This window comes from Chenopodium album, chromosome 14, assembly GCF_948465745.1.
Source record: "Chenopodium album chromosome 14, dcCheAlbu1.1, whole genome shotgun sequence".
Classification (NCBI taxonomy): Eukaryota; Viridiplantae; Streptophyta; class Magnoliopsida; order Caryophyllales; family Amaranthaceae; genus Chenopodium; species Chenopodium album.
Window position 1 is genome coordinate 52587095 of NC_137847.1, and position 19235 is coordinate 52606329.

A 19235-nucleotide genomic window follows, 5' to 3' on the forward strand; every position below is an offset into this window, starting at 1 on the left:
ATGGCTTGGACCTTATGTAGTCAAATTAAAACGTCATTTTCACGTATGAATGCATTATACTTTCTTTGTTTTTGTTTGTGTATAAACTTTAATTAACCAAAAAAATTGCTAATGATTATCTCAAAATGTTAGTAGCAGATTAGCAGCCTGTTGGAACCCAATGTATCTCACTTGTGAGTGTCCTACATTGAAGAAAAAGGAGAGGTGGTTCCACTTTATAAGCTAGAGGAGTAACTCCTACTATTGTTAATTAGTTTTAGTATGGGAGCCCTTAAGCCTAGCTAGTTTGTTGACTAAATTCTCTTCCTCCCTTCTTAGGGTTGCCCAAGCCCATTTCATATTGTTTCGAAATTTAACATGGTATCAAAGCCAAGTTTTGTTGGGCCATTCATAATGGGGCATTGTCAAGTCATTGATTAAGGGGCCTCTATTAGATGTTCATTCCCAAAGAAGATTTATATTGTACCTTCTAGTGTGCTCTAATTCTAAGGACACCCACAAGTGAGGGGGAGTGTTTGAACCCAATGTATCTCACTTGTAAGTGTCCCATATTGAAGAAAGAGGAGAGGTGGTTCCACTTTATAAGGTAAAGGAGTAATTCCTACTATTGTCAATTGGTTTTAGTATGAAAACTCCTAAAAGTAGTTCGTAGATCAAACTCTCCTTCTCTTTATTCGGATTATCCAGACCCATGTAGCATGGTATATTACTAACTGCCAAATAATATTACAATCTTAAAGCTGCCACAAAAAAATAAAATGAACATGTAAGGCATTACTACTGTAGTTGATAAAGAAACAAGCCAATAATATTACACCATTTTCTCTCTCTCTTTTGACTTTTGAAGACCAACCTGTATTAATTACCGAGTAGCATAAGAAATATTGTTCAATTTATTAGTTTGACGAAATCAATTTATTAAACTAGAAAAAGATAAAAGAGAGAGAAGAAAAAAGGGGTCACAACTCACAACAAGTAGGGTTCAGGTCCAATTATTTATTTATTTATTTATTTTATATAATAAGGCTACGGATACATGAACAATCTTTACTAGTCAGTATCATCTTGAGTTCTTCTTGACCCCAAGCATACTATTATGCAGCTAGGCTATCCTACTTCCATCAAATATTTTGTTCTTGTAGTTTCTTTGAAAATTACTACGGAATGGTTATATCTTTAATTTCGTAATTCCAAATTTTAGGGAATGTTTTATTGTTCTGTTCAATTTATTTTTACATATTTTATGTGTAATAAGTTTAAGTTAAGTAAAATAAGTTTTTATAAGAATTAGTGGATTACCCAAGTACAAATTACAACTAAAATAAGTTTAATAAATTTAGAAAAGTGAAAATAAGGTAATTAGAACATACCCTAGTGTTTGTTTAGGGGGATAAAAAGGGAAGGATAAGGATGAAGGATGAGAATAGAAGAAAAATAGTGTTTGTTTAGAGGGATGGGGATTAAAAGGGGGTTGAGAATAGGGATTAAAACACCCCCTTATGGCCTTATCTCTCCATTTCTATGACTAGGGGGGTGGTATAAGGGGAAGGGATAAGAAATAGGCTAAAAAAACCAAATTACCCTTAATGAAATTGATAGGATAAGGGAAAGGGTAAAAGTTAGTAAGGGTATGTTTATAATTTTACTACTTATTCCTAATTTATTTCACATACTTACCAAACATGTGATAAGAATTATGGGTTATCCAGCTTATCCTTGTCCCACCTATCAATTCCCTATCTTTATCCTCCCTCCTTTTCCCTCTTATTCCTACCCCTCCAACCAAACGTCCCGTAGTGGCTATAATAGATGAGAATGACACCTAAACATGTAGACTTAATGTTAAACTTACATCGGGAAAATGAAGTGATATTACCTTATCTCTGATCCATTTCAGATTAACTAAAACATGTTAGCTTATACGCTATTTATCAAGGTAACTTTGGTTGCATCTTTTTACTAATATACAAAGTACTCCTATAAAACATCAATGTCACCATGTAAATTGTTTTCGAATTAGTTTTAATGTATGATTCGTACTTTTTAAATGTTTAAAGTTGTGTGATGACAAGTGTAACAATTGAAGTATTACAATTAATCTGCATCGGGATATTAAATCATCAACATGAATAAACTTGATGAGATCATGAGATACTAAGGGCCTGTTCAAATTGACTGAACTGAGATGAACTTAACTTAACTTAACTTATTGGAGCTGAGCTGAACTGAATATTTTATGAAAGAAGGAAATTAAGATAAGAATTAAACTGAACAGAACTGAAAATATGCTGAAGAGAACAGACCCTAAATGTAAAACTCTTGATAATATATTATTTTAACCACACAGGGAGTTTAGTATTCCAGCGTTTAAAAGAAAATACATTTTATACCTTATTATAAATTTTAATCCATTTATTTTATATGGGTAATAAAAAGTTTATAAGAAACAAAAAAGATAGAAAGGCAATGCCTTAAAATTATGAATGCTGTGTAAAAAAAAAAAATGTATGAATGTTAGATGTTGGTAAATTGACTAGGAAGTTAGACTGACATAAAACCAAACTGGGACAAGTCAATAACTGGTAAGTTAGACAAACACAAGTATAAATGAAACATTGCTTATTAAACAGATAATAAACTGAAATCTTTGTCAAAAAAAAAAATAAAATAAAATAAATAAATAAATAAAGATAATAAACTGAAATCAATAACAGTTTTAACCAATTAACAAGCGAAGAATCTTCAAGAGTTCAAACATTGATATAGCATAATATTTCAGCGACAGTCATTACAAGCCACAATATTTTGTAGAACATTTTGCATGAATAACAGGGCACTCTTCCATTTCAGTAAGCTGCACATATCCTAGCATGATGAGCTCTGAATACATTGGAGGAATCTGCTAAGACCCTGATTGCCATGAACCTTCCCTGCAATCGACGCACAAGACAGCAGTATTTGCAGGTAATTTGCGAAATTGCGACGTACAAGATAATTTGCAGAAAGTTCAACCTGAATAAATGTAGAGAATGATACGGAAAAGGGGGAGGGGAGAAACATTTTTTCAGAAGGGGTGGGGGGTGGGGGTGGGGGTGGGGAAGGGTGCGGGGTAAAAAATATCAAGGGTCTCCTCCAAATATTCATCAGTAAAGCTGAAAAAGTACGCCAAAGATGTAAATTCTCGAGCCAATGCATTTTGCTGCAAGCCTGCAACTGCAGGGGACTATGGATGGTATATCTCCACTGTATGTACATAATTCTGGCATGATGTCACCACTTGAGCACCAAGGTAAAATAAGGGGGGAAGGGGAAAAGTTAAATGTAAGATCCTATCACTAACAAGAAGATACTCATATTAATGTTACAGGGAAAACAGAAAACTGGGTTGATGATTACTCCACAATTGTTTCATTTGTCTAGCCTCCTCTACCCCTGCACAAAATGCAAAAAATGTATTCAAATACAAGGCACCTGGAATATACATATTATGAGCAAGATAATGCAAAGCAGCAACCTACTAGAACCAGGCCAAAGACACTGTATAAAAGAAGAGCTATAATCTAAACAGAGAATTCTACTAATATACCTAGATAATTATACGAGAGTTAGTCATTTAAACCCCAAATCTACATTTCACCCATGCTAATTTCCAAAATGAACGCAAGAAGTTAGTCCTACCATGTTCCATATGATTAAAAATAATATTGACTCATAGGTCGTAGTAACAAAGAACATAAAGCAATATCCATGACTAAATGTTTAAAACATGATTTTGAGCCAAGCTTCATAGTTCATATCTTGCTTCAGAGGTAGATGCATCCCCTATAGGGATAAATCTGAAAGGACTAACCAAGGCAAGACCTTGCAAGTCTCATGCAATCACAATTAAAGATCCATTAGTCATAATGCCATCATAGCGATAAGTGACCACAACAATGTAAGATGAATACAATGAAACAAGAGGCTTACCATAAAGCAAGATGCTTATCTGTTCTTCATGTCGGAGCAACACTAGAATCAGACCTACATTTTGCATGCACAATAGGGCCCAACTGTGATCTGTCCACACCTACAGTAGACCCAGAAGATGCATTCAAGTATACAGCCCCTCTATACATCCATTCTTCAGCTTCATCACTGTAAAAATCTTCAAAAGGCTCCCCACATAAAGCACATGTATTCTGATCCTCGTCTGCTGGAACTGCCATCTCTTCATCATCCTTCTTTTCGACAACACTCTCAGTTGGCAAAAATCCAGGAGCTGCATCAGTCCCCAATGCTTCTGCACCACTGAGCCACATATTCACACTGACAAACCATTTACGGGATGGGTTGTGCTTACGGTTCTTTGAAATTCTATTTTTAGTCACGTGCCAATCCATGTGCTTACTGTGTTCATCTTGGGTCTTAAACCGAAGGCCACAGGTGGTGCACTGTCTGGGTAGATCCTCATACAAAGCCCTTATGGCTGACTCGTGACGCACTTTAAGAAGATCAGGGTTAAACTCTACTCCAAGAGAATCCTGATATATTACAAAAAGAAAATCAATACGGAGCAAGAGAAAAGGTAATATAACTACACAAGGGAGACAGTTGCTGATATATTAATCATTAACAGCAATTCTACGAGATTCATAAATCAATAGGCAACCAAACTTGGTTTGATTTAGAATTACTGCTATCTTACCTGTACAGGATTCTGTTTCAATGGGAATAAACCCTGAGCAACAAGAGAATTAAGTAAACCAGTATTGAGTAAACCAGCTATACCAGCAGTTGGTGGTTGGTTAGCAAGGGGACCAGAGCTCTGGGGAAGAGGTAAAAATTGAGGATGGGGACGAGGGGCTAAAGGAAGGGGTGCCATTGGTGCTTGGAAATGCATATAACCATTGGACATATTTTGGAAGGGTGGATAAGGATGAGAACCAGGTACTGGATTGCGCACATTATTAGTAGCCGCAACCCCATGACCTAGTGGTGTATATCCAAGACTAGATGGCAGTATTGTCTGCGGTGGCAATGATACCGCATTCTGCCGGGATTCCTGTGGTGGATGCAACTGCTGCAACGATCCTGGTTGTTGTGTGGGATATTGCAAAGGGGTGAAGCTAAGCTGAGGCCGTTGTCCCGGCTTCGCAGGAATCAGATTTCTTTTGTCATCAGTATCAAATTGTTGATTGCCTTGACCAAGAACACTGTAACTATGATTTCTATAATCAAAGGAAGCTCTAGGATGTGTTGGCTGCATATACAAAGGTGGTGAAGGCACCATATTATGTGAACTTGTAGAAGGCCATGAGCTAGTTGGCACTTGCCCTACAGCAGGTGAAGGAGCTCTTGCTTCAAAAGAATTAAAACCTGAAGAAACACCTCTAGACATAACATTCTGCATAGGGACTGCAGCATAGTAGTCTGCTGACATAGGCTTTCCATCAGACAATGATGACGGCACTCCATTCACAGGTAATGTCGACTGAGAACTATTCTCTCTTCCAGCAACAGGTACAGGCACAGAGAGACTGCCAGGCAACTTCCAAGCTCCTTGAGAATGATTCATCTCACTTCTAGAAAATGGCCTGTTGGATGATATATAAACACCCTGCAGGTTGATAGAAAGATGGATCAAAATTTGTTGTTTCTATTATAGAGAAAAAAAAAATAGGGAGATCGTGATCCCCTTTGTAATTTAAAATTGATGGCAAGCAATAGCAATACTGATGAGTAATAATACAAACACCTAAATTAAATAGAAAAAAAAAATGAGAGGCCAGGCTCCAGGGGAAGAAAGGATATGGTAATATATATGACTTACTAAATTAAAAATTTTAACAAAAATATACAAAATAAATAAAAAGTGGCAAAAACAAGAGAGGATATAGGCACTAAAAATGTAATAATGAATTCCTGCCATTTGGAATCATAGCACTCTGAGAACAAAAATACAAAAATAACCAGAGACAACAAAGAGTTGTAATTGGGTTGTGAGAACATACATCTTCAACAGACTTTTGGGGATCAAAAGGTCTGGAGCCAACAGTACCAACACCAGGTATCGCTTTAAAGCCTCTGGATAGCAAAGAAGATGCAGTGACATTGCTGGACTTTCCATCAACTAACGTTGGGCTCATATCTTCCCAATCAAATTCCTCTTCCTCAGTATTTTGCCATGAGCTTTCAGCAAGTTTACTCACTGAACCATTAACAATTAGACGATCCATACCAGGAAGTTTGTCATTCAAAAGTCTTTGTCCATCATCATGTCCATACGCATCAATTAAAGCCCTTGGTCTGTCATGTTCAAAACCATTGCCTAAACCATAGTTCGCAGCATTTTCAAAACCACGATAGGAATCATCAGAGCGAAGTCTTTTCTGCCAGTCACCAGTCTCCTCATCTCTTCCTCTCCTACGTCCATAATTAAATCCTGGATGAGAAGGAGATGCCCCTTCAAATACCCTACCTGGTGAGTTGGACACCATAACCTCGTCAACTGATGGTGATAAGGGTCTAGCTGGACCACATGCAGATGGAAGCAACTTGTCTGTTAATAGTGGAAACGATGGACGTCCACCATAAGCAGAGGAGTTAAATCTTTGAGCATCAATGTGGGAGGCTGTGCTTTCTCCTTGATATAAATCATATTCTTCATATCCAACAGAATGTTTCTGACCCAGTGACTTCAAGGTAGATGCTTCTCTCCCAAGTTGAATTTTCTGCATATGATAAACAAATTAATGCAACAATCAACTGCCAGTATCACACCATAAGAATGCACAATGCTTCTCTCGTTAGAAAGTTTTAGCCAAACACAAGCAAAGAAATTGAAAAACAACTAGAGCATGACCAAGCACCACTTCCCTCCAGCAATGAAAAATGGTAAGAGAACTAATGGAACAAAAGAAGGGAGATCTAGCAAGCCCAATAGACAGGGGTAGAGAGAGAACAAGATGTGGAGGAGAAGGAATACATGTGCCAGTAGCCTTATCAATAATTAATAGAATAGCATTATAAGCTAGTCTTGTTTATGGGACAATTGAGTTGCAAATTCAAATTGTGAAGGAAGAAAAGTACATGAAAAAGAGGAGGGGTGTGGAAAAGAAGGGGAATAATCAGCACTGAATTAAATGAGCTTTATTTTAAACACGTAGTAAAAATAGTAATTGGAGAATTCTCATAAATTTCCAAAAAAATAATTTTTTTATAAAAAAGTAACAAAATAATTTTAAAATGGGAAACTAAACTGTTAACAGCAAATTAGAATATAGGTTAAATTTTTATTCTATTTTGGTGGGGGCATAGGTAGATGATTGAAAACGAAGTACAGTATATCATACCCAGCGAGGTTTTTACGGAAAAAACATTCGCACGCTGATTCTTAAGGACTACCAGAGGCAACACAACATATACCAAAAAATTATTTTTAAAATTTAAGATTGTTAAGAAGCAATACCCTCTAGATACCTTAACAAAGAAGTTGGTTCATGTAAGTCCCCCCCCCCCCCCCCTAATTTCCCACATACTTAAAACAGACAAATAGGTTTCAAACTAGGTTGCACTGATACGGATACGGGGACAAAAACGGGTACGGATACGGGGACGGGATACGGCAATTTTTTTTTTCAAAATACGGGTACGGCTCGGATACGGAAAAAAAAAAATCAGCAAAATATAAATCCAATAAAAAAAAAAAAAATATTACCATACCCACTACCAACATTTTGAGACTACATTCAACTGCACAATGTAAAAAAAAAAAAATTACCTACTGACATTCTCATTTAATGTCACTACAATTCACTATATTATCAACAACAAATAAAACAATTAAAAAAGAAAACAAAAGACTTACAGAAAGAAAGAAAGAAGAGAGTCAGAACGAAAGAAAGAACTCAGAAAAGCAGGATGCCTCGCAGGTGGGTCTCCAGCGAAGAAGAAGGTGGGTCTCCGGCGCCGCCTTGAACCAGGCGTCGGTTGTTGCAGCCTCCATGTGAGTCTCCAGGTCGCCGCCGTCAATCAAATCGCACAGGGAAGGAGAAGATGAAGGAGTTCGAAGTTTTAGGGTTTGTGAGAATTGGGGGAAATCGAGTATGAGATAAGTTTTGTTCTGATTTGGGGTTTTTTTTAAAAAAAAAATTGGGCTGGGCTTCTTGGGTACGGCGGAATTTTGGATTTCCTGTACCCGAAACGTATCCGATCAAGACCCTAGCCGTCCCCAAAATGACGTGCCGTACCACTTTTGATGGGGACGGATTGGGGACGTATCCTAGCCGTCCCCGTCGCGTACCCGTCTCCGAGACGTTTCGGGTACGGGAGACGGCAGCCCAGAGCCGTACCCGTGCATCATTGTTTCAAAGCAACTCCAAATCCCTTTCTATACATTACAGTGGATTCAATCCATTAGATGTGATTTTAAATTCTATCGCTTCAACACATGTAGAATTGAAGAGGACAAGGGAAATAACAGTCACATTGCATCATTTTGTTGTTTTCCAATAATTGAAAGTAGAAACTCTTCAAAGAAAACCGCAATTCAACATATAGAGTAGGTTCATAAAATGATATCTTGTCAATCCTAGCATCATTGACAAAGGCAAATAGAATACCCAGATAAAGAAAGGGAAGAGAAGGATGATTGCTTTGAAACTTACATTATTAAGTGATGAATTATCAAATTGTCGTCTGGCTTCCAAATACTTGGGATTGACGTGTATGCCATGAGAGGGTCGAGGGGATTCGGAAGCCCTCATACTGGCTAAGTTGGAAGATGGTTGGTTTACCCTTGGAGAGAACTGCAATTCATCCTCGATCGTACTAAGAACCGATGATGGGAAGACGGTAGACCAGGTTCTAAACAGGTGGCGCATTGAAGGATACAAATTTGGAGGGACTTGTCTATAAACTTCACAGAACACCTTATACCGGAAATAGAATATGAAAATATATTTGTCAATGTAACACTCAAATCAGGGCTATTAGCTAAAGGCTCTATAATACATGAACCGATATAAAGCACATAACCATTGAAACATGTCATATTGTAACATTTTCCACAATATTTGCATCTTTTTGGCCGAATCTCGAGCACATAAATATCAATATTGAATACAGGGTCCTGGTCCAACGCTCCCACATCTAACATATAAGGTGTAACCAATTGGTTTTGGAAGTGTAGTTACTAATTCGTCATGAGATGTGACAGCATTGGCCTTGACTCTTGAACTGATGAACAATTCACTAATCAAACACCCCCTATTTCCCCAAATCATGTCATAGCTGGAAAGTTCTCTACAAAGTTTGCATCTTTTAAGCCAAACCCAAGTAATTACAAGCACACCAGAAACTTCAGTATCAAAGACTACAACAATGAATGTATTCTCTCAAAATCGACCCAAGAACTAAAGCATAGCTCACCTCTGGCAAACGAGAAGCAAAGTGCCTAGCGTATTCGCGACCGATATTCTTGACAATGCTGTCCAATAAATACAAAGAGGGCATCTTTTGATCAACTGGAACCTGCATAAATATGCATAACCAGCAATGTAACACCACAAAATCAAAGCTCGGGAGCACTATAATAGCGTAAATTCGAGCACAAAACCTAAAAAATAAGCAAAAAATCTTCAAAAGCATAACTAAATTAAAGAAGAGGAGAGATAATTGAAGTCCAAAATCTTGCTATGCACTAGTAAATTTTGATACACTGTACAAAATCAATCATCAACAACAACAAAAATTGAACTCAAAACTCAACTAAAATTGATTACACCTTACAAATTACAGTATCCCCTTATAAAACCCTAACCCTAAAAACACTTCCGATTTGAATTTGGAGAGCGGTACCTCTAAAACCCTAGCACAAATAGCATCAGCAATACCCTCAGCATGTTCTCTCTGTTCACCAGCAATAATCGTAAGATCTGTAATTATTGGCTTCGAATTAAACGTTAATTCCGACAAAACATCCTCGTAAAAAGACACAATCTCCGCCATAGAAGGCGGCGGAATACAAACGAGTTCGTCTTCATCATCTTCGGAAACCCTATATTGGGCTTCTCTTTCATTGAGAAGAAACCGAAATCGATCGAGAATCGGCGACGGCGCTGCCGCCTTTGGAACGACGTCGCTCGGCATGAGGTTTAAGCTGCGGTGGTGGAACGAATTAATCGATGAGAAAAAAACCCCAAATTGAGAAGTTAATCGAGAAAATTTAGGGTTAGGGTTTTGGTTGAAACTCTCATCGTCTTCCATTGATGAGGTTTCTTGCTCGCCATCGAACCACCATTGTGAGAGGAGAGAGAGAGAAGGGAAGTGTGAGATAGAGAGAGTATGAATGAATGAAAGGGGGGGAAAGGTAAACCAAGATTCTTGTTTTCTCGATTTTTTTGTTTTTTTTTTTTTTTTTTTTAATTTGACTTCAAAAAAAATACAGTAATTTGGGAATTATTCAACCAATTATACGGAGTACGGAGTAAAATACTATCGATGATACATTGATATGGATTTGAATGTATATATAAAATTCGAACTGGGTAAGGGTTGCAGCCTGATTGAGATTGAATGTTGTATTTTAGGCAATATTACAGATTTAGTCAAATGATATTTGTTCACAACCAAATCTTTTGGGTATACAAAAAGGAAAGTTCAAAACTCATTTTACACTTTCAATTTGTTTATCAGTTTATGCAAGCTATACTACTACGTATAGGTTAAAAGTATTAGAGGTGAGAGTTTAGTAGATGTTCATCTTTAACAATCTCATGCAATAGATATTCTACATAGCCGAGTTTATCCCTAACTAACCCGTGGTTAACTAGATTCCTTCTTTTTTTTGACAAGAGTTAAAATACAATTATACATTATACGGAGTAGTAATGCGGACAGGCTATCATAATAGTTAACACACATTGAAAATATGTTTTGTTGTACCGATCCAAAATTGCATTTATCGATTTGTGTAAAGTATGCTCATTCAGTGATAAATCGTCAAATTTATAGAGGATTGTAAATAGAGGAATCTAAAGGGACATTTATTTTCTTCCAATATTACAATGCAAGATAAATACACGATACATAAGTTTCTTGTGTCTTTGAACATATAGTATTAGAAAATTTTTATTATCCTTTCCCTCTTTTAGTTTGCCTTATTGAATTTCAAGAGCTAATTTAATTTTTGGTTAGATAGAGTAACGAAAGAAAATTAGTTTGCCCAAATGTCTTATACAACAACCAAGCCATTTTCTGTTTTCTCATCATTATTCATAAAAAGAAAACACACTCAGCCTAAGCCCAGGAATATGGGCATTTTAAGCAAAACAATGGCCCAATAATCCTAGGAAAAAAGCCATACAAATAAAACTATAGCTCATGGTCCGATACTAAAATCTCATATTGCAAAATGCAATTAGCTCTGCTAAATAGTTCACCAACTGGAGATTTTTGAGACGGTTTCGGAGGATCTTCGTACTCTTTTATTGGACGACACAAGTGTTGTTTTGGCTAGGAAGATACCGGTGTTTGTTGAGCTGCTGGCATAGTGGTTATACTTTGCTAGCTTTGGTAGTTTCTTTTATGTCATTAGCTGTTTTTCTTTCTTGTGTGTTTGTTGACTTTGTTCTACTCTTTTATTTTTCTTTGGGACTCTGTCCTCTCTTGCACAAAAAAATTAACACTTTTACTGATCAAATTTATATTCGAACTATTCGTATATACAACTCAATTACTCTACGGATATGTAAGGTATTTATGTTTAAATGAATCGCTTGGACTGATTTTGGGATGAGTAATTTATAGCTAGTAATTAAAAATGCTAATTGAAATAGAATACAACTCAATTACAATCATTGACACGAACTTATCTACATAATTAAATCAATATGAAATTTGACATTAAATACACTCACTGACATGAACCCGTTTAGTAAAGTTTAATTACATCATCAGAATGGTCTTATAAGACATGATTCATTTGTTGACCATTGACCAAGTTAATGTCAAAAAGTTTGAAGACAAGTGCATGTCAAATATAGTAGATAGTGCATAAGCTTAATATTGACCGACCAACTTAAGATATTTATGGTGTCTATTAGTCTCTCTCTAAGATAGAGAGACCTTAAATTTTAATAGTTTTTCCTGAGATAGGGGGATTATTATACTCGTGTACCTTTTCACACAAAATAATAAATAAATAAATAAATAATGACCATGTAAGATATTCGAGGTGTGAATTCAATATTGAAAATGAACCGACTAAACTATTATTAGTATCAATTATTGCAATTCCATGCACATCTATGCATCTCCGTAAATCATAACCAACACATCGAAAGATCGTAATCAAACAAATATCGTTGCTCCCCGCTCAGAAGGTACACATTTTATAACCGTGAAATATTCAATTGTGTATTTTTGTACATCGTTTTTTTGAATCAATTAAAGCAACTGCCTACCACAAGAAACACGAGACTGAATTTTGGACCGTTATTTGCATATCAAGTGGGGTTTACAATTCAATTATAAGCGTGATAGTTACTCGTACGTTGCTAGGAAACTCCTGTAGTCCTGTGCTCAACATGTAACTAATGTTGTTTGGCATGTTGATGAATGCTAATTTTATTAGTAACCTTTTTCACGAATTTGTCAAAAAAAAAAAAAAAAAAAAACCTTTTTCACGAAGGAGGCACGAGTGCAAAGGTCCATTTTTGACTAGTAGCCGATTAAAATCAAACAACGAAAGTCTATTCTTTGTATTTTGGCCGGATTAGCGAAGGTTTCTCTTTAACTTTCAGTGGGTTTTGGCAAAGCTTGCTTATTTGCCTTAAATCAATTTAGGAGAAGTTGCTTCTTTGAATTTATATTTTTACAACATGGATCTCAGTTAATTTAGTTGGTGAAGATTTAAAAGTGGTATTTAATGAGAGAATATGAGAATATTTGCCGTGCCTTTCTCATTGATTAAGAGTCAATATATAATACAATCGTAAGCTAGGTTAGGGTTAAGGCTAAACTAGTAATTTACAAACTAATTACAAACTAGATTATTTACATAATCTAACACTCCCCCGCAGTCAAAGCGGGAGGACCATGAACGCTTAAACTGTCCCGAAAATCATCAAATAAAACCTTAGGCAGACCTTTGGTGAAGATATCTGCAATCTGGTAACGGGAAGGCACATGTAGGACACGTACGTCGCCCTTTTGAACTTTCTCACGAACAAAGTGAATGTCCATCTCAATATGTTTAGTGCGTTGATGTTGAACCGGATTACTAGAGAGATAAATCGCACTAACATTGTCACAATAAACTAATGTTGCCTTCGAAATAGGAAGATATAGCTCGAGCAACAAATTGCGAATCCAGCAGGATTCCGAAACCACATTGGCAACCCCTCTGTACTCTGCTTCACAACTAGACTTAGACAAAGTGGGTTGGCGTTTGGAAGACCAAGAAATCAGATTGTCACCAAGTACACACAATACCCCGATGTGGAACGACGAGTATCCGGACACCCGCCCCAATCTGCATCCATATATGACACAAGGGAAGAAATAGGAGATTGATGCAATTGTAAACCAAAATTCGTCGTTCCCTTGATGTATCGTAGAATGCGTTTCAACGCATTCATGTGCTCAACTCGGGGTGAGTGCATAAATAAGCAAACCTGCTGAACTGCATAAGAGATATCTGGTCGGGTGAATGTCAAGTACTGCAAAGCACCACAAAGGCGCCGATAAGAAGTAGGATCGTCATATAGAGCACCCACCTGAGTGCTCAATTTGCCTTTGGTGTCAACAGGAGTAGACGAAGGCTTGCAATTAGCCATTCCTGCTTTTTCCAAAATTTCCTGCGCATACTTCTTTTGAGATAAAAATAGACCACTTTTACCTCTAGTAACAGCAATACCCAAAAAATAACTCAGAGGACCCAAATCCTTCATTGCAAATTCAGAGCTGAGTCGAGAAATAATATGTCGTCGGAGAGAATCCGATGAAGCAGTAAGCACAATATCATCAACATATAGAAGTAGATAAGCAGTATCATTACCATGGAGATAGATGAACAAAGAGGTATCAGATTTGCTATTAGCAAAGCCAATAGTAGCCACAAAATCTGCAAAACGTTTGTACCATGCACGGGGTGCCTGTTTGAGACCATATAGTGACTTATCTAATAAGCAGACATGATCAGGTTTATTAGGATCTATGAATCCCATAGGTTGATACATGTAGACCGTTTCATTCAAATGACCATGTAAGAAAGCATTTTTTACGTCCAATTGATGAATTTGCCAAGACTTAGCCAAAGCAATGCTAAGAACCACCCGAATAGTAGCCGGTTTAACAACCGGGCTAAAAGTCTCATCACAATCAGTGCCCTCCCTTTGAGTTTTACCATCACCAACAAGTCGAGCCTTATGCCTCTCAAAAGACCCATCAGACTTAGTCTTATGCCGAAAAATCCACAACGACCGAATTATGTTCACATTCGGTGGTCGTGGAACCAATCTCCAAGTACCATTTTCAATAAGAGCATCATATTCTTCCTGCATAGCAATTTTCCAATTATGGTCACGAAGAGCGGTAACCGGGTTCTTTGGAATGGGTGATATGGAGGTGGTAGTATGATGTATTTGGTCTTGATATTTGGGATTTGGTTTAACAATTCCATGCTTGCTACGAGTAGCCATGGAGTGCGTGGGCATTGGGGATGGTGGGGGAACATGAGTAGGAGGGGAAAGATGCGGCTGTGATGTTGGAGAAGAGGGGGCAGCAGGCTGCCGTGGGGACATAGGGGTGGCAGTAGGTGGCGAAGGGGGTGAGGAGGGTGAGGCAGCAGTGGTAGAACGTGGTGAGGAGGGTTCGTGCTGCTGCTGCACTACCTCGCTCACCGCGTTGTGGGGGGCAGTAGGCTGTGCGTGCTGCTCTGCAGTGCCCAACCCAGCGCCCGCTGGATCCCGCGTGGGAAACTTGCGGGCTGAGCAGACGCAGCAGCTTGCTGTACCCTCCCCACTCCAGCGCCCGCTGGATCCCGCGTGGGTGAGGTAGCAGCAGGCTGCTCCTGATGCTGCCGCAAGATAAGGAGAGGAAGGGGACTTAAGGCATCTCCCAAAAAATCATAAGTATGGTCATTTGGGGTATGAATTTTAGAGACTGGGAAAACCGACTCATCAAACCAAACATGCCTAGCTATTATAATTTTACGACTCGAGATATCAAAACACTTGTAGCCCCTATGATTAGACGGATAACCAATAAAAACACAAGGAGTAGAACGAGATTGAAGCTTGTGAATTTTAGTGGAAGGAAATAGAGGGTAACAAAGACAACCGAACACCCTAAGATTAGAATAATCGGGATGTTTTTGATATAGAATTTGAGTCGGAGATTTATAGCCTAGGAGTTTGGTAGGAATGATGTTATGAAGGTATGTGGCCATTTCTAAAGCATGATGCCAAAAGGTAGGAGGCATGGAGGCATGACTAAGAAGAGTACGAACAACATTGTTGATCGTTTTGATTTTTCTTTCGGCTTTGCCATTTTGAGGAGAAGAATATGGACAAGAGAAGCGAAAGGTCATGCCATGTTGTTCACAAAATTTTTGAAATGGAGTGTTGGTAAACTCCGTGCCATTGTCACATTGAAAAGCTTTTATTTCTTTTTCAAATTGAGTCTTAATATATGTTCGTACACGAAGGAACAAGTTGTAAACTTGGGATTTGGATGAGATAGGAAAAGTCCAAAGAAAATTCGTGTAATTGTCGAGGAAAAGAACATAATATTTGTGACCAAGAGAGCTAACAATGGGAGAAGTCCATAAATCACTGTGAACAATATCAAAAGGCATAGTAGTAAAAGACATAGAATCATAAAATGGCAATTTCATTAATTTTCCCAAAGGACAAGAATGACAAACATGGTTTGGAGCCTTATTACAATTTATGAGTTTACTACTACGTAAAGAGCTAAGAATTTCATTTCCCGGATGACCTAAACGGGAATGCCACACACTACGAGAGACAACTGCAAAAGCTGACGGACTAGAGTTGGAAATGACTTGACGATCATTGAAGAAAGGATAAAGATCGCCACTGCTATTACATCTCACTATTTTGCTCCCCGTCTGCAAATCCTTCACAGAAAACCCAAACGGATCAAACTCAATTGACACATGATTATCAATAGTGAATTTTCTAATAGAAATTAGATTTTTGACAAGTTTAGGCACGTGTAGGACATTTTTGAGTTGAAGTGTGTTTCGGTTTAAGGATTTGTGACCATAACCATGAATTGGAACTTTGCTACCATCACCAACAATAATAGTATTATTATTATTTTTGCTCAAATGAAAATATGACGATAAATTACCTTGAGAGTTAGTCATATGTGAAGTAGCCCCAGTATCCATGTAGTAATTCGGGTCGGCAAGAGACATTGTATGCATAGCTTGCTCGATGTTGGTTGGCACATATCCCGAGGAAGAAGGAGGAGGAGAAGACATGAAATATGCTTGCTGTGGACGAGCACCGAGAAGACCGGGCTGCTGTGATTGAGGCCTCCCACCCCACTGCATTGGGCCTTGACCTTGTGAAGGGTACGGACAGGGAGGAGTGGCCCATGGTGGCTGAGACCAATAAGCCCAAGGAGGGGGATACATCCACCCCTGCTGCCCCGATTGCTGCGCTGAGGGCTGGGCTTGCGGTGCTGACTGCTGGGACTGGTTGTTCCGGCCACCGGAGCCGGCGCTACCACCCTTCCCTTTATTCTTCCGACCACCGCGAGCAGGCGGCGCACCTCCACGAGCAGAGTCAGTCGCGGAAATGCCCCTCCCCTGTTGCGAAAAAGACGCGGGTTGCGAGGCTTGAGAGATGAGAGCCTCCTCACCAGAATCCGGAAGATCAGACGCATTGCCCTGCTCCTCCAATTCAAGCATGGAGCGCAATGCCTCAAAGGAAGGCAGAGGATCGAGGTGCCTAACAGAGGATCAAAATGGTTTGTATTCATCGGTGAGACCCTTCAACAATTGCAGAGCCATTCGATGATCGGAGACCGTATCTCCGACGTTCCTCAGATTATCGGCAAGGGTTTTCAGATGAGAGCAGTACGGTTTAACACCATCAAATTGTTCAAGCTTAGTGTTTGTGAATTGAGCATCAAGGGTCATAGCACGAGCAGCCTTGTTATTTAGAAAGAAATTCTCCAAACGTTTCCAAGCGTCGACCGCTTTGTCATCAGGGTCAGCAATGGTGTTGAGCAAATCAATGGATATTGTCCCATATATCCATTGACGGAAAAGATCATCAAGACGTTGCGAGAAAGCCAATTCAGTAGCAGAAGGTTCGGATTTCTTGGCAGAGGGATCAACCGGTGGAGGAATGATAATGTCAATTACCATATTTGCGCGGCAGTGAAGTTGAAAGAGGGTTTTCCAGAGGTTGTATTGAGTGCCCTTGTAATCCAGAGTAACTGGAATACACGTCTTGATATTGTTAACAAGTGTGGCCGGATGTAGCTTGCTAGAATCAGCCATTAGAGAAGATGAAAAGAAGAAGAAGATTAGATGAGCGGAAGCGAGTTAGGGTTTTCGGAGTGAAAAACCTAGACTCGTGATACCATGAGAGAATATGAGAATATTTGCCGTGCCTTTCTCACTGATTAAGAGTCAATATATAATACAATCGTAAGCTAGGTTAGGGTTAAGGCTAAACTAGTAATTTACAAACTAATTACAAACTAGATTATTTACATAATCTAACATTTAACTCAAACTTATATTGCATCAACTTTTGTCGAAACTGTTAAAAAAAAATAAAAAAAATTGTTGAAATCCGGCCCTATTATAGTCCACTTGTGAGTTGTCTTGTATTGGAGAAATAGAAGAGAATGTACCACTGTATAAGATAGATGAATAACTCCTATTGTCAACAATGATTTTTGTAAGGAACCATCTTAATTGTACTTTGTTTGTAAATCAAACTCTTCTCTACCTACAATCACCAATTGATCAGGTTCATTTACCAACTCTTTTTAAACGGAATAAGAACTACTCCGTATTTTTTTTTCCCCTCGAGACCTTTAGGACATAAAGAATTAATTTACGGTTCAAAACATGCACCCGATGTTCAAGCATGGGCAGCCATGGCACAGCAATAATTGAAGAGATATACGAAGTACGTTTTTATATTCTTAGAAAAACATGAACAGAAAACCAAGGCATACCCTAATAATCTAAGATCAATATTTTCACATACTTTGGCCTTTCTTGATCAACCTGGCTACGCAGTATGGGCTAAGGAAGAGGTGAATTTGGACTATTTGTTGTTGTTCTCAATATTATTGTCATTTCTCTGCCTATTTTATATATTTGCTATGCAAATCTCAAACATTGCATGATATTGTACGAGTATTTATTTTTAGGCAGATTATCATTAGCATAAAACACTTAGTACACCACCTAATGTAAGGCCATTACTATGACAAACCTCCTAAGTCCTAACCTATGTCTGCATATTTAGAACATTTCTTGGAATCCATCCTCTACTAGATAATATTATACCCCGTAATTTATACTCCCTTTATTTTTATTTCAATTTCGGGCTACTAATCTTGCTATTGCCAATAGCCATTAGTGAAATAATGCAATGAATTATTTCTTTGTACGAGTTTAATTCCGAGCTCCTAATCTTATTATTGTCAAAACCCATTAGTGAAATAATACAATAAATCATTTCTTTGTACCTTCCAAATTAAAAGGGAACAAAAAACCTTTTGTAGCAAAACTTGGCCATTTGGGGTATTGTAGGACCCAAAACTTTATGCATGTTGTTGAACTAATGAAAATGACCTTAGCACTTAAAAATTGAATTCAAGCCGTCAATTTGAGATGCAATGGGTCCATCGTTCAACTACGAGTACACTTAGGAGAAATATAGGAGAAAGAGGGAAGCGAAGGATAGGGGTGGGGAGGTAGGTACTCTTAAGGATCTAGTTGGTACGCTCGTGTAGTTTAAGGTGTTGCCGTGTTGTCTGTCTACTAGCAAAATCGCGGTGGTTTGGTTTAATTAGTAAATTAGGTTAAACCACTATACATATATATAAATAGAGAAATTATTAAGCGCAATCGAACCTCTAAGGCCCTGTTCTTTTGAGCTTTTGGGCAGAGTAGAGCAAAGCAAGAGTCAGCAGAGCAAATTGCAGCAGAGCAGAGCCGAGCCGAGCAGATTACATTATTATTATTATTA

General features: G+C 38.1%; 2 protein-coding genes across 3 annotated transcripts; both read right to left on the reverse strand.

Moving 5' to 3' along the window:
• Window positions 1-3194: 3194 nt before the first annotated feature.
• LOC145577534 (polyadenylation and cleavage factor homolog 4-like) lies at window positions 3195-10298 on the reverse strand. 2 transcript variants are annotated; one of them, XM_081635018.1, is made up of 7 exons: window positions 9841-10298; window positions 9412-9513; window positions 8649-8912; window positions 5994-6713; window positions 4688-5599; window positions 3970-4523; window positions 3195-3432 (listed from the first exon to the last, which is right to left on the reverse strand). In XM_081635018.1, the coding sequence occupies exons 1-6, from the start codon at window positions 10246-10248 to the stop codon at window positions 3996-3998; spliced, it is 2934 nt and encodes a 977-aa protein (XP_081491144.1). In that variant the 5' UTR covers window positions 10249-10298; the 3' UTR covers window positions 3195-3432; window positions 3970-3995. The 2 variants fall into 2 exon arrangements, with proteins under 2 accessions (XP_081491144.1, XP_081491145.1); XM_081635019.1 differs by lacking the exon at window positions 8649-8912.
• Window positions 10299-16978: 6680 nt separating this feature from the next.
• LOC145578360 (uncharacterized) lies at window positions 16979-17524 on the reverse strand. The gene has a single exon (XM_081635689.1). It carries the CDS (start codon window positions 17522-17524, stop codon window positions 16979-16981), a length of 546 nt encoding a protein of 181 aa, XP_081491815.1.
• Between the last annotated feature and the right edge of the window lie 1711 nt (window positions 17525-19235).

What these genes read in the sequence shown, in the direction of transcription:
- LOC145577534 (XM_081635018.1), bottom strand. Translation starts at nt 10,248, where the DNA reads ATGGAAGACGATGAGAGTTTCAACCAAAACCCTAACCCTAAATTTTCT. An exon ending in TTTGTGCTAGGGTTTTAGAG is followed by an intron (nt 9,514 to 9,840) that starts GTACCGCTCTCC and finishes ATATTTATGCAG; the next exon opens with GTTCCAGTTGATCAAAAGAT. An exon ending in ATAATTCATCACTTAATAAT is followed by an intron (nt 6,714 to 8,648) that starts GTAAGTTTCAAA and finishes TATCATATGCAG; the next exon opens with AAAATTCAACTTGGGAGAGA.
- LOC145578360 (XM_081635689.1), bottom strand. Translation starts at nt 17,524, where the DNA reads ATGGCTGATTCTAGCAAGCTACATCCGGCCACACTTGTTAACAATATC.